At 39.7% G+C, this 16,506-nt stretch overlaps 1 protein-coding gene across 1 annotated transcript in view; it reads right to left on the bottom strand.

Annotated features, from left to right (window-relative positions):
- The window catches only part of KIAA1549 (KIAA1549 ortholog), a 212,482-nt gene that overhangs the window by 77,001 nt on the left and 118,975 nt on the right, over positions 1-16,506 (bottom strand). Inside the window, exons 4-6 of the mRNA XM_065419825.1 lie at positions 11,505-11,682; positions 9,910-10,040; positions 8,720-8,903 (exon numbers count right to left, since the gene is read on the bottom strand). Coding sequence (XP_065275897.1) covers positions 8,720-8,903; positions 9,910-10,040; positions 11,505-11,682 — 493 coding nt within the window. The remainder of the gene's footprint in view (positions 1-8,719; positions 8,904-9,909; positions 10,041-11,504; positions 11,683-16,506) is intronic.

Raw genomic sequence — 16,506 nt, 5'->3', positions numbered from 1 at the left:
TCTAACGCCAGCCCTGGCAACTCCATTAAAATGGGGTCGTGACCCACTTAGGGGTCCCGACTCACAGTTTGAGAACCGCTGCTCTGGGTGAGTCATTCATGGCTTTTTGAGGAAGAAAGCATCTATTTCTTTGTGACTGCAACCAAGTAGAAAAGTTAAGACTTAAGTATAAAGGAGAAAATTGAATGTACCTATTTTGTATTCCAACCCATAATAAAATAAAATATACATTAAATATTGTGAAAATCAAATTGGATTTATGAAAATCATAAATGAATTCCATGAAAAATCCCGCGACATTTTGGTTTTATTTTGTTCAATAGCCCAAGTTTTGTCAAAATGACTAGCCTCCTGGAAACGCTAAGATTCAGGAGTGAAATCCTGGCCTCATTGAAGTTAATGAAAAAACTCCCATCAACGTCAGTGGGGCCAGGATTTCAGCCCAGATTCCCATTGGAGCAAAGTAAAGAGACACTGGTGAATAGATAAAGACAGAGGCTGGGACTAGTTTTCCTGAAAAAAGATTGAAACTTCATGAAAGTAAAGAGGGGGAGGGCAGTTTTGTCAAAGTTTTCCCTGAATCATCTGAAGTTCTTAAAGCGCTTAAAGATCATTTTTTTAAAATCCATTTTAAGGATGGGGCGAGTGAGGCACACAAAATTAAACAGATTTGGCCTAAGGTCACAAGGTGAGTCAAAACCAAAAATCAAGATATCCTGACTTCCAGTTCTGTGTTTTAACCACTACCCTATAATTTGTTCAACTCCTGCTATTGTAGGCAGTCAAAGAAACAAAAAAATTATTAACTTTCCAATTTATTTAGTGTGTCTTATTTGCAGACTAGCTAGCTAAGACCTCTTTCTAGGTGTACTAAGGTTGTTTCCATAAATATGTTACCTTCCAGAATCTGGTGATTTTTACTATTAAAAACCTGATCACTCTTTTCTCCCCTAACGCAAAAGCAGAAGAGCCTCTAGATATATAGCACCTTTTTTTTTTAAACCTCGGTTTTTGACACTGCATTTTCATTCTCTGGAGTGAAATAATTTATTCTTTATTCTCTTCTTGTTTAAATTAAATGGCATTATGCCCAAAAACTGACTTCAAATTCAACATTTTCTGATACTCTTATTCCAGTTTAGTAGCATCTTGCTTCACAAATAGTGCTATTGAGACTTCAATAGGGCCACTACTGTGAACTACAATAGTGGTCAATGTGCGTAAGGGTATCAGAATATGGCCGTTTATGTATTTGAATGAGATATTACATAACAAATTTCTAAAAATTCCACTTGCAATATACAAACAGGAAGCACCCCACACTTTTTACATTTATATATTATACAAAAATATATATTGCTGCAGGGTCCTTCTAAACCAAAGGATGAGTGGACATGGCTCAGTATAGCTAGAAGGTTGGAGATTGGTTTACTGTGATAATGCACTCATTTACCTCAATCTAAAAATATCATCCTGCAAAAAAATGTGTAAACTGCAGCTGCACTGGTGTTTTCCAAAGCCCAGGAAAAGCAAGATCACAAGATAATTAACCATCTGCCAATGGCAATAAAATTTTGAACTGTTAGAGTGTTTAATTACTTTCTTTTTTTTAAACAAGGTAACAGTTGTGCTTTGACACTCAATATGATATACCCTTTTTTCTAATTAGTGCTTGAAAATGATTTAATGTATGCAAATTCCTGTAGCCTAAGAAACTTCATATAGAATTAACTGAACTAAAAACCTAAAAAAAAAAAAAAAATCCTTGAGCATCTGATCTTGATGGTACAGTGAGAGAAGTGCTCTAATCTTTCAGCCGTGCAGTCCTGGGCTGAAAGCTTGGCAAAGAGCGCATGAAAGGATCGGGTACACGTAGGGCAGGTCTACACTTAAAACACTGCACCAGTACAGCTGAGCTTTGTCCAACTCGCCACTGCGTTTCATGCTCAGAAGGAGTTTCACATTGACAATGTTCCCATTGCTACTCAGCCTTTGTAGAGGCCACTTGCTTTTTTGGCATGATCTAAGTACCTTATAACCTAACCATGTACTGCGTTAGGACTATCCCGCAAGCATTTGCATTCTGTTTAAGCTTTATGAACTGTCTCCAGTAAAAGGTTTTTATACAGCAGATGATCTAAAACAGACAAAGACTGGGCATAACAAATTTCTTTTTCCAGATACAGTTACTCATATTCAGGCTGTCAAAAGTTTAATTTAATCATGCCCAACAGTTTGAGTTATAATATAATATTAGATTTTCCTTAGTTTGAATCAATGTCAACTTGCTTGCAACTAAACTCACCTGGAATTTGCAAATCAATCCTTTACTTGCACATTTTAAACACATATATATATATATATACACACACACAGACAAGACTGATTGGGGGGGGGGGGGAAAAACCACCGGGAAAAATCTTTGGAATGCATCAAACAACCCTTCATAGTGTAATACTGAAAGTAACTAAGTAACTAAGAAGCAAATGGCACAGAAAAGTATGCTAGGCAATATGAGAAATGGGGATGTAAATGCACTTTTCAGAATTAATGGAAAGCTAAATATCCATGGATTTTGCATCAAAGATGAAGGATTCCATATAATTTGCTGAACGCATAAGCAGATTTCTGACAAGGGTGGACCTCTTACAAGAAGGGCTATCCTGGGTCAGACCAATAGTCCATCTAGTCCAGTATCCTGTCTTCTGACAGTGGCCATTACTAGGTGTTTCAGAGGGAATGAACAGAACAGGTAATCATCAAGTGATCCATCCTCTGTCGCCCATTTCCAACATCTTCTGGCAAACAGAGGCTAAGGACACTTTAAAGCAGGGTTTTGCTTCCCTTCCCATCTTAGTTAATAGCCATTGATGGACCTATCCTCCATGAATTTATCTAGTTCTTTTTTTAACTCTGTTACAGTCTTGGCCTTCACAACATCCTCTGGCAAAGAGCTCCAGTGTGAAGAAATACTTTCTTTTGTTTCTTTTCAACCTGCTGCCTATTCATTTCATTTGGTGACCCCTAGTTCTTGCGTCATGAGAAGGAGTAAATAACACTTCCTTATTTACTTTCCCCACATCAGTTATGATTTTATAGACCTCAATCATATCCCCCCTTAGCCATCTCTTTTCCAAGCTGAAAAGTCCCAGTCTTATTAATCTCTTCTCATACAGAAGCTGTTCCATACCGTAATAATTTTTGTTGCCCTTTTCTGTACCTTTTCCAATTCCAATATATCTTTTTTTGAGATGGGGTGACCACATCTGCACGCAGTATTCAAGATGTGGACATACCAGGGATTCATATAGAGGCAATATGATATTTTCTATCATATTATCTATCCCTTTCTTAGTTATTCCCAACATTTTGTTAGCTTTTTTGACTGCTGCTGCACATTGAGTGGATGTTTTCAGAGAACTAGCCACAATGACTTCAAGATCTCTTTCTTGAGTGGTAACAGCTAATTTAGACCCCATCATTTTATAAGTATAGTTGGGATTATGTTTTCCAATGTGCATTACTTTGCATTTATCAACATTGTATTTCATCTGCTATTTTGTTGCCCAGTTACCCAGTTTTGTGAGATCCCTTTGTAACTCTTCGCAGTCTGCTTTGGACTTACCTATCTTGAATAGTTTTTTATCATCTGCAAATTTTGCCACCTCGTTATTTCCCATTTTTCCAAATAATTTATGAATATGTTGAACAATACTGGGCCCAGTACAGACCCCTGGGGGACGACACCACTATTTACCTCTCTCCATTCTGAAAATGGACCATTGATTTCTACCCTTTGTTTCCTTTCAACCAGCAACTGATCCATGAGAGGACCTTCCCTCTTATCCCATGACAGCTTACTTTGCTTAAGAGCCTGTGGTGAGGGACCTTGTCAAAGGCTTTCTGAAAGTCGAAGTACACTATATGCACTGGATCTCCCTTGTCCACATGCTTGTTGACTCCCTCTAAGAATTCTAGTAGATTGGTGAGGCACAATTTCCCTTTACAAAAACCATGTTGGCTCTTCCCCGATATACCATGTTTATCTATGTGTCTGATAAGTCTGTTCTTTGCTATAGTTTCAACCAATTTGCCAGGTATTGGAGTTAGACTTACTGGCCTGAAATTCCCAGGATTGACTCTAGAGACTTTTTTAAAAATTGGTGTTACATTGGTGGGTGGGAGGGATAGCTCAGTGGTTTGAGCATTGGGCTGCTAAACCCAGGGTTGTGAGTTCAATCCTTGAGGGAGGCCATTTAGGGAACTGGGGTAAAAATCTGTCTCAGGATTGCTCCTGCTTTGAGCAGGGGGTTGGACTAGATGACCTCCTGAGGTCCCTTCCAACCTTGATATTCTATGATTAGCTATCCACCAGTCATCTGATACAGAGGCAAATTTAAGTAACACATTACACACCACAGTTAGCAATTCTGTAGTTTCATATTTGAGTTCCTTCAGAACTCTTGGGTGAATACCATCTGGTCCTGGTGACTTACTACTGTTTAATCTATCAGTTTGTTTCAAAACCTCCTCTAATGACACCTCAATCTGGGACAATTCCTCAGATTTGTCACCTAAAAAGGTCAGGCTTGGGAAGCTCCCTCACATCCTCAGCCGTGAAGACCAATGCAAAGAATTAACGTAGTTTCTCTGCAATGGCCTTATCATCCTTGAGTGTTCCTTTAGCATCTCGATTATCTAGTGGCCCCACTGGTTGTTTAGCAGGCTTCCTGATTCTGAAGTACTTAAACATTTTTTTGCTGTTACTTTTTGAGCCTTTGGCTAGCTATTCTTTAACTTCTTTTTTGGCCTTCCAAATTATATTTTTACACTTCACTTGCTAGAGTTTATACTCCTTTCTATTTACCTTACTAGGAATTAACTTCCACTTTTTAAAGGATGCCTTTTTGCCTCTAACTGCTTCTTTTACTTTGTTGTTTAGCCACATTGGCACTTTTTTGATCCTCTTACTATGTTTTTTAATTTGGGGTATACATTTAAATTGAGCCTCTATTATGGTGTCATTAAAAAGTTTCCATGCAGCTTGCAGGGATTTCACTTTTAATTTCTGTTTAACTAACTTCCTCATTTTAGTGTAGTCTCCTTTTCTGAAATTAAATGTTACTGTGGTGGGCTGCTTTAACATCCCTGTCGGGGGAGGGGGGAGACCAAATTTTATTGTATTATGGTTATACCAAGCAGTTCAGCTATATTCACCTTTTGGATCAGATCCTGTGCTCCACTCAGGACTAAATCTAGAATTGCCTCTCCTCTTGCGGGTTCCAGGACTAGCTGCTCCAAGAAGCAGTCATTTAAGGTGTCAGGAAACTTTATCTCTGCATCCTGTCCTGAGGTGACATGTACCCAGTCAAGCAGATTTTTAATTGCAGTGTAGACATACGCTGAGGGAGATTGCTCAGAAATGCACGCAAGCTAGGCTTATTATTGTGCTTGCTGAGGGATTCACTGCCAGACCCATAACTGAGAAAGAATCAGAGGGCATCAGATTTGTGCAGGGTGAAAAGCTTTGCAGTCTCTTTGCTGACACAGCAGACTTGGAACATGGGACAGTTAACGATATCACACAAAGCATAACAACAACTTTAGGAGCCATGGGGATCAAAGCTGAAAAGTTCAAATCAAAACTGGTTGCTGTTTGGACAGAACTGCGGTGAATATGAGCTGTTCAAATCCTGAACCGGCCAAGTTTAGACAAGTTATTTCTCATGTTGCTGTGCGCAGCATCACCCACATCGTCGATCCTGTTATATTCTGGACTCAAAGCTGATTATGTCTATTTTAAAAAGTCTGAATTTATTTTTGAAGACATCTTCAAATTTGACTACTCCAGTCCCCAAAAGACACTGGCAAATCCAACCCCATACTGAGGCCTTTGAGGCAAATGTTGTGCTATTTAGCAATAGACCTCAAACACAGTGAATTGCTAGTTAGGTCAGATCACTGAAGGCAGTGATAAAAAAATATCAACTGGCTGTCCCCCACTTGGAACACACTCCACAAATGGAGTCAAGGGCTGATGCAGCTCAAGTTAGCGCCACTCTTAAAGAGTTCAAGACAGGCAAATTTGTGATCACATTGAATTTTATGATTTACTTAACACGTGACTAAGTCTCTCTTCCTGTGCAAGAGGGGAAAAATCTCTTGGTGTCTGAGCCTTTGCACAGGCTACAGAATTCAATGCTGGAATTCACAGCAATGGAAGGTATCTTGGCCCTTGGGTCACAAATCCTTAGGGATGGCAAATGTGCAGGGGTAAATTCTTCTGTGTCTGAGACAAAGCTGCAGAAAAATCTGATCTGTATGCTTGACTCTGCCATTGTATGTAGGGATACCAGATTCAACAGGCTAAAGCAATGATCATGCACATGGTTTTGTTGTTCTGACTCTACACAGTGACCTGGTGAAAAAAAGAGAACCATCTACTGGACCACTTTCCACAGGTACTCAGCGAGGAGGAAATGGAGAATGCCCTATATCAGTGTTTCTCAACCTTTTTGCTTTGGACTTAAAAAAAAAAAAAAAAAAAAAAAAAAATTGTGCCTCCCCCCAACCTTAAGCACGGGGCTCAGAGCTTCAGCAGCCCTGCCTGGGGCTCGGGGCTTCATCCTATGTGGGGCTGAAACATGTAAATTAGCTTCGTGGGGCCCCAGGCAATTGCCCTGCTTCCTACCCCCTCATACTGGCCCTGCTTGAGACCCACCCTAAAATCCTCCCACAAACCCCAGGTCAAGAAACATTGCCCTGCCACATCCGCATTATTATTTTTTATTTGAATTACAGTAGCACCTAGCGGCCCCAATCAGGGAGCAGTCTCATTGTGCTAGGCATTGTACATACACACATGAACGCATGCACAAAGGGTACAGCTATACAGCAAAAAAGACTCGCAGCAGAGTCTCAGAGCCCAGGGCAACTGACTGGGGTTCTGAAACTCTCTGTTGCAGGGTATGTTTCCTGGGTAGACGTACCCGATCAGACAGTCCCTGCCCCACAGAGCTGACAAGGCTGTCTTTAAAATTACACGTACATACCATAAAATCCAAAACAAAGGATAGCACAGTTGGATGTTTTATAAGGTTTTTAACCACCAGGCACCATGCCTTTCAGGATGTATTGCTCTAGATAGAAATTCTGTTCTCATTTCATTGTCCTGTAGCACTGACGCAACAGGACACGGGTTTCCAGTGACGAAATTAATCAAAACAAACCAGCCCACTAACATATTGTAAAGGATTTGATGCAAATATAAATGAATGGCCCAAGTACAGAAGCTTACCAGCCCCTATTCTCTACAAGCTTGATGCAGGGCGAGAAACAAAACATATTCATGGACTGTAGCGGGGTGGTCACCTGCTCCTGCCTGGGAAGGGTTAAAGCCAGCCCTGCAGAGGGCTGGGGCTGTGGAAGGAAAGACCTGGGCTAATTGGGGGAAGCAGCTGCAGCTGGGCCACGCCCCAGTCAGAGCCCAGCTGGCCCTATAAAGGCTTGAGCCAGGAGCAAGGAGACACTCACTCTCTGCATTCAGAGAGAGAAAGGCCTGACTGCAGGGAGCTTGAGACAGGGTACTTGAGTGGAGCAGGGCTGGGGAAAGGCAGAGGAGCTCCAGCCTGGAAAGCCCCAGGCTGTGGCCTAGCATTGGGCCAACAGGTACTGGGGGTTGCAGAGGGCAGCCCAGAGGTAGGCAAAGGCAGCAGGTCCAAACCCAACCTTGCCTGTGATGAGTGGCTGGTACTGCAGTCTGCCCCAGGGAGTGGGGCTAGATGGTGACTGGCAGTAGCCTTACACTGAGGCAAGGTGGGGTTAGTGGGTGGGGGTTCCCCTGGGAAGGGAGACCCAGAGTGTGTGGGTACTGCCAGGGGGCAGCACCCAGAGCAAGGGGCACCAGGGTCCTGGGAGGGACACGGGGCCAGTGACAAGGTGGATCACCGGCCTACAGAGGGCGCTCCAGGCTGGAAATCGAGCTAATTCCCTGAGAGACCAGCAGGAGGCGCCGCAGGGGTGAGTCTGCTCCTCTACATGGACACAGTGACAATGAGCATGTAACAGCAGACTGGACTGATGGAGAACTAATCTAGGATTATTCTGTGTGATCAGATATAGTTTTCAAGCTAGAAACACATAGTCCATATTATGTAGCTCAATTTGAAATAAATTATGACATACTCTCTGACTTTCTTGACAATCACAGACTTGTTGGGGTACTAGCATTTTAAAATTTGGGTTAAAGGGCATACAAAACTAAGAACTATAGGATTAAGTGAGAGTAAGACATACTAAAACCAAGCAAATGAGTGAAGAGAAATGCTTTCAGACAATTAATGCAGCAACAATAATTCATTGTAATTTATTTGAGAAATTGAGACCACAAGCCCAGAATATGAGAGAATCTCATTGTATTGTCTCACAAACAAAACAGAAGTCTTAGCTGCCTGTGGACAAGTGTTCTGATTTTGTCTCCTCCTCCCCTTGCAAATTACAGATTGAACCAATACTAGAGTTAGTGATTAAGCTCAGCTGCTGTTGCACAGGGACAGCTTATGTGACCAAAGGCACTGTTGTACAGATTTGCATAGAAAGACCAAATTAGAAGCTAAGGAAATTAACTAATGTTAACACTTATATGGAACATTACTATGAAACTGTAGAGAACACCACACAAAACCAATCTTCTACAGCCTTAGTGACATGAAGTACTCACGTTCGGCAATTTGCTGCACAGGAAAGCCCAAGTAGAAACTGAACTCTACCACAGACAGGTTCCTCAGCAGCTCACTGATTTCAGATCCATTCAAGAATCCATATGTATCCTGAATGGCAAAGACAATGTTCACAGGGCCCTGCCGAAATGCCACACGAGGCTTGCTCAGAGTTATATTCAGTATCTGAAAAGACAAAGCTAGAACAGGTCAGGAACAGCAAAAACACCAGCATTTCTGTTCCCTCCCTATCCTGCTCTTTTTTTTTTTTTTTAATAAATAATAATATAAAGTGGGATGCTTCACAAGATTGTTGAGTAACATCCATTTCAGACTGATTCAGCCACACTGTCTCAACAAGGACATAGAGTTACCTTACACTGTTTCCCTTCCAAGATTTATTCTTTAAATTGTGTTACAATCCATGCTGATGTGAAAGGTGCCATCCAGAAAACGACTGAAGAAAATGTCCAGAGAAAAGTCAAACACAGCAAAACAAAAGCTATCAACAAAAAAAGCCTGTGTGGATACCTTACCTATGTGGAACAGATAGGAAGAGACTCTCAATGTAAGGTAAATGAACACTGTGGAAAGAGAGCTGTCCTGTCAAAATCCACTATGCCCTGCACTACCAGAGCCAAAGACGGGTGGAAACAAAGTGCAATCAGACCTCAAAATGTGCTTCCATAGGTCTTTCCCTGGAACTTCACCTAGTAGCTATATTATATAATATTTTGCATATATTCTTCACTTTAAAGACATATTGTACTTAAACACAAATAAAGTTATTTTATTTTTATGGTGATTAGATACTATTTACTTTGTTTATGAGTTTATACAGCACAATTTTTATTGATTTTAGTTTTAGAACAAAGCTAGAATACATAAACTTTCAGGAAAAAAAGGCAGCATGTCTTATTAATTAGATTTAGAGTTTATAGCCAGTGAGTTTTAAGCCCCTTTATTAGGTACAATATCCAATAAAGACTCCTCACTTTCCAGATCTAAAGTTCAGATAATAGCTACTAAGGGCACATGGCACAGGTGTAAACGCTGATGAACCGTGGAACCCAAAAACCTTAAAATCTATTAGTTATCCTCAATATAAACCCACCGTTAGATTACCCATTCAAAATGTGTGATGCAGAATACAGTGAACTTCTTTTTTCTCAGAGCATGCTAGCATTCTTACCTGCACTGTGAAGTTGTAGATATCCTGGTGATGTTTTCTCACCTCCAGGAATGCCATTGTCAGCCCTTTTTCAATGCGCTGGCTGAAGTTACAGAAGCCAGTATCAACGTTTCGAGGCACAAACTGAAGCACTGGAGGTAAAGGGTATGTGTTATTCCTACTGAGTGCAGTATTTGCACTGAAGGGAGAAAGTGGGGAAGCAGGGAACCCTCCCCCTCCATAAATGAATCAGTTTTCCATTAAATCCCAACTGCACTCATGGCAGCTGAAAGTCCAAATAGTGCAGCTCAAGAAATTAATTACTGCAGAAACCGTTCTGTATCGATGCAGAAGGTTTTCTTGTCAATAAAATCTGATGTGACAATAAGGCTCACTTTCTGTCAAGAGATTCTGCAGCCAAAAAAAAAAAAAAAAAAAAAAATCCACTTCCTATTACAGGCTACTGAAAGATCCCCAGCTGTACACAAACTGTCTCTAATACTGAGTCAGTCATCTGAAGCTCTGGAATCCCTGAATTATCCAAGACTTTTTTATGAAAAATCTTTAAAAAGAAGACCAGCAGCAATCTTCTTTGTAGGCTGATGGTGAAGTCTAGTATAAGTTTGGTTGAAAGACTCCAACTTTGGTCTACCAGGCATCCATTGATACCAGTCTGGCACCTTTCAACAGCACTTAATAAGCATGCATACATTATATATAATGTGAGCGTGCATGTGTGTACACGTGCACACATGCACACTAATTAAGCACTGGTGAAAGGTGCAACAGCACTTGAAAGTGAAATTCTTAAATATATAATAAGAACTTCACTCTCTAGTGTTGTCATTCTGGCACCTTTCAGTAGTGCTTAATTAGCATGCACGTTGCTAGTGAAAGGTGTCAGATTGACAGCACCAGTCTCCCACATCATGAATGTAAATCTACGTGAATATAAAAAGGTCTTTTTAAAATGAGTTTTAAAATTAAATTATAAGCAAAATAATTAAACATTCTAAACAAAATAAACTTTAAATTAAAAAATAATTTTCAGACATATATGAATAAATAATTAAATATGCCTTAATATTAAAAGCAAAATACTGGAGAACAAAAGACGTTTCTCTTTTATGTACCTGCCAAGACTCTTATTCAGGGTTCTGTATTTCCCCTGCAACGGTTTGCAAATGGTAAGTGGTCAGTGAGGATGAAGAAAGATCTGGAGTTTTGCACCATGATAAAACTGTTAACTCTTAAAGCATGGTAAAAAATGCAAACTCCCTACACTGACTTTGTTAGAGACATCATCAGCTATAACACAAAGTAGGGAGTAGAACAGAACATTGCGTTCACCTCTTGCCAAGTAAGTTTTTCAACTAATTAAATAAACAACAGTAATAGCAATATTTTGAATGTATATAGCATTTTCCATCCAAAGATCTCAAAGCACTTTGTTAATATGCATGAATTAAGCCTCACAAGAGTAAAGCCTAGATCTTTTGATTCCCCATCTTGTATATTAATCACAAGACCATCCTTCTTCCCAGATCAAAGTCTGTTTAAATACTAAGTTATCTATCCCCCTCTCTACAGTGTGAAGCACAGTAACAAGAACTCACCTGTGTGAACTTGGAACCTGGGATCTGGCATGGTGAAAGAAGGCTGTAGTGACAGGATGACAGGGGCCTGACCACGTAGAAGGCTGCTGTTCATAAGCACATTTATGACAGCTATTGCCGTGTAAACAAAAGGACCTGATGTCACCAAGAAAGAGAATTTTGGGGAAATTTTATAAACCTATGGAAAAGAAATTAAATAAAATTATCAGCATCAATATTGGCAACAATACCTCACACCTCTATTTCACAGTCCATCTAATGATCTTGAAGCACTTTACCAACATGGATAAATTAAGCAATGCATTCCTAACAGGTAGGAAAATATCTTAATTTTACAGCTGAGGAAAGAGAAGTACACGAAGTCAGAGAGCCGGGAATAGAACCTTTATCTGGAGACTCCCACTTCAGTGGAGAAATCACAAGAGAATCTTCCTTTTGCTAAGCTGACCCAATTAGAAGTTGTACAGTACAGTGGTTCTCAACCAGGGTTATGTGTACCCCTAGGGGTACGCAGAGATCTTCCAGGGAGTACATCAACTCATCTAGATATTTGCCTAGTTTTACAACAGGCTACATACTAACGAAGTCATTACAAACTAAAATTTCATACCGACAATGACTTGTTCATACTGCTCTATATATTGTCCATTGAAATGTTAAGTACAAATTTATATTCCAATCGATTTATTTTATAATTATATGGTCAAAATGAGAAAGTAAGCAATTTGTCATTAATAGTGTGCCGTGACACTTTTGTATTTTTAGGTTTGATTTTGTAAGTAAGTAGTTTTTAAGTTGGGTGAAACTTGGGGGTACGCAAGGTAAATCAGACTTGTGAAAGGGGTACAGTAATCTGGAAAGGTTGAGAGCCACTGGTTCAGTACATTCATCTTTGCTTTTGCAAAAAGTACGATGGGAATTTAAATGGCCACAAAGTGGTCAGGACTTCAGTTTTATGGATCATCTCTGGCAGCACAATATCTCGCCCTCTACACGATGTTGGAGGCACTATAGATTCCATACCAACAACTGGCTACTTACTGGATCATCAGCATGGCTTCTTGCATACTGGACACACATATGATAGTGTATACATCCCATTGACTCTGTGTGTTTGTGTGTTATGCAGGAAGCAATATACACACAATATAGTTTATAGATATAATACAATTTTGTGTGTGTACATATACATACACTTTTTTTTTTTCAGAAGACACTCCTCCCCCTTATTTCAGCACAGCTACCACCAATAGGAGCTTTCCACAATTCATATATCTCCTGCTATTCCTTTCAGAAGATAATTCTAGAGTTAAGCCGTCTATTCTGAAGATCTCTAGCCATCACATAACAGATGAGGATCTAAATAGAGGATTTACTATAAAACTAAGCGAAGGTTTCAAAGCAGGCACTTTTGTATATCCATACAACATTATCGAAAACAAAAACAAGGTGAAGGATTTAATTTGAGTATTTTACAGTGTTTTTCTCCAAGAGGAAGTCTCCCCTAACCCAATCAACACACCTACTTCCCGGCTGCTTCTTCACACTCCCAGTTCCCTCCATCTACCACACATGATCACATTGTGACACACTTTCTACACAAAAAGCCAAGACCAGAGCCCTAAGACTTCAGGTACACTTCCACATCTTTACAGAGGGAGACACCAGCTCTCTCTAGACCTTGCTCAAATGATGAGATATCCTGAAGACTTTGAAGCTGAGAATCAGCTTTGTGGAAGAGCACACAGTGCTACCAAATCCTAGCTTATGTGTCTCTTATTGACATCTCTATGGAAGCACAAATTAATAGAAATTAATTTTCAGAGGACACAATAGACAGCTTTTTCTTCTTTTTGATAAACAAAATGAGCAAGATGTATTTAAAAAAGATTTAAAAAAACCCCAGCAAGAAACAACCTCAAGTATCAAGGGAAAAAATACGGTCTCAAGACAGATACAGATATCCCTATATTCCTTGTAATTAGATGCCAAAAGTGTGCTGCCGTCAGGTTTTATTGTAAATGGATCCAGACCTGTAGCATTCAAATTAGTTCAATATAAACAGATACTTCAACCCGTTCTGCCTGAAGTTTACCCTTTTATCTCAAGAAAAAATGTTTTCAGCAGCTTCAGTTTGTGAAATGGGGAAGGAATGCCAGAGAAATGTTGTCTATTACCTACAAAAGAAGGCAGGCAAGCAAAACAAGAGGAAACAGAATTTTCAGTCCTGCAGCTGCAATTATTTGGTATTTTCTAAAGTAAAACATGCTGAAGGAGAACAGCCCAGCATAGCTCGCACTGATACTGATGTACTCTAGTCTGACACTTCAGTGGTCAGAGAAGAAAAAAACTGTTATCCCCTAAACTCCCTCAAATTTTTCATAAAGTATTTAGTCTGAACAGTCAATACACACCAAATTAGTCCATTTTTGTGCTTCATCATAGCAGGAGGTGGACAATAAATCCAAAAGAAAAATAATTTGAAAGATTTTGAGAAGTGAGTTGGAGGAAGGTAGTGAGAGGAGAACCATTACAGGCCCAAGACAAAAGTCTAAGTAGTATGCTTCACCACCACCAACCACCGTACCAAGTGTCTGATAATAAAAAGTATCCCTAGAAAGCATTTGATTTCCCAAAGGTCTCTTACTAAGGCCAGTAGGTGTTAAAAGTGAAATGGAAAGCTTTTTATGTTTTGAATTATTGCGTGTGCGAGGATGTACAGCTTAACATCCTAAAGGCGACATTTTCAAACCATATTTAGGCACCTAAACAAAAACAGCCTAAATTTCAGAAATGACAAGCACAGATCTCACTGAAATTAATGGGAGGCACAAGAGCACCTCCGAAAAACAAGGCCACTTTTATTTAGATGCCTATCATTTAGGTGCCTAACTTTAGACAGCCAGGTTTGAAAATTTTGGCCTAAATCACTAACAGGATAAGGAGAAGTCTTAAAACATAAATAAATACTATAATGACCTGACTAATGTGTATTTGTATACTGCCTTGCATAGGATGGAATCAGAACTGATCAACTAGTCTCATAAGCCCTATGCAGCACAGAGTTGACAGATTCTCCTGAATTCAGATTGCAAAAGTTGAAAGAAAGCATTTTCAATTCCTGTTTAAGATTAACATTTGTTCATATTTCAGCTGAGCAGCAGTTACATCAAATTGCAGCCAAACATTTTATTTTTGTAAAGGATACCTGGCTACTATGCTAAATTTAACAAAACTGCCTCCTATTTTACTGTGCATCACCCTGTAAAAATGAAACATCTGTAAGCTATAATAGGAGATGTAAAAAAAATTTTTAAAAACAAAATGCACTCATTTACCTCAAGTTGTACTATACATAAACCAGTTCATGATACTGTTGCCAAAAAAAAAAAAAGAAGTCAGATTTGTTTGCTTGGTTAAGTTAAGCACCAAGGAAGAATCTGTTTAGAAAGCTGCATGACTGCAGTCATTAATACGTTACTATATTGGACAGCTGTTAATTTTAAAGCCTAACAACCTTGGCATTATTCCATTACTGACATGAAATTTTATTCTGGTAGGCTAGGGAAGCAAGAATGCTTCAGCTTTATGCAGTTAAAAACAGCCACCCCCAATGCGTCACTAAGAGAAAACACATACGATAGTACTCTTCTATTGCAACATAAGCATGACTTATTCTACAGAGATGTTCTCTGCCTTTGATTAGAAAAAATTTGCAAATGATGAACCAAGGCTCGGAAGACTAGCTGCATTATTTATAAGAAGAGCTGACTCCCAGCAGCCTTAGGGCCAATATATCCTATCAGGAGCTCTCCATGGCAATAGTGGACATGAAAGGAATGAATTTGAAAGAGAAAAATCATAAAGGGACAGGATATCAAATGTTTACTCCGGTCATCTTACAAATATTTAGCAATATGTTTGGTTTTATTGCAGTTGACATCACCATGTCAGCAGAAGTTTCTCATATTACTGAAACATACAGGGCCAGTTCTCAGCTAGTGTAAATCAGTGTACGTCCACTGAAGTGAACCTTTGACTTCAATTCAGCCATACAAACTTACACCAGATGAGGATATGGCCCATAGTTTGGAATCACTGGATTCGTCTAAATGGAGAAGAGAAAGGACATTTCATTTCAAAATGGTTTATTCTGCAGATCTACTGCAGAAACGCCTATTCTAAACTACACAGACTATTAATATACATAAAATGTAAAGTATATAAACAAACAATAGTAGTTGCCAGTCATAACTATTCACAATTAGCAAAAATAAATAATCCGATTGAAGAGCTTACCAGAAGCCTAGGTAGCCACCCTTAACAAACCATACCATATCCCTTTAATCCATATCACTATCCTCCTTGAAAAAGCCCAGGAAGGTAGAGGAGCCTTGTAAAACCAATTGCTTAGGCTAACAGAGGGATTTGAATCCAGGACCTTGACAGTTAAAATGATGAACTTCTACCATTTAAACCATAGGACTAAATAATGTAGCCGAAACTCATAAACCTCTTACGTGGACCAGCTACCAGATGGCGACACAGATCCACATTCTTAAGATAGGTCTTCACTTCAGAGTTAACTCGAGTTACAACATTTGAGTTTCTCCACTTGAGCTAGCTTACCTTGGAGGACAGTAACCACACTGCAAAGGTAACTCTAGCTATACTAGAATTATTGCATGCACGCAGGTGTAAGGTTACCAGATAGCAACTGTGGCAAAAAACAGGACAGGGGGTGGGGGTTAATAGGAGCCTATATAAGAAAAAGTCCCCAAAAATGGGACTTTCCCTTTAAAAATGGGAAATCAGGTCACCCTACACAGGTGCTGTAATGAGCCAAGTGAGGTGTTAGGTCTTATGGGGAGCAGCTCATGCACACTGTTGTGACGGGTTGGATCACAGAAACCCCCTGGGAGCTGCCACCTGATGTGCCAAGACTACTTCTATCCCTGTTTTCCCTGCCAGCTCAGGACTCCAGCACCCTGTCTTGCTGAGC

This window comes from Emys orbicularis, chromosome 1 (genome assembly GCF_028017835.1).
Source record: "Emys orbicularis isolate rEmyOrb1 chromosome 1, rEmyOrb1.hap1, whole genome shotgun sequence".
Taxonomy (NCBI): domain Eukaryota; kingdom Metazoa; phylum Chordata; order Testudines; family Emydidae; genus Emys; species Emys orbicularis.
Note: the sequence above shows the minus strand (reverse complement) of the source record. Positions and strands in the feature narration are given on the sequence as shown.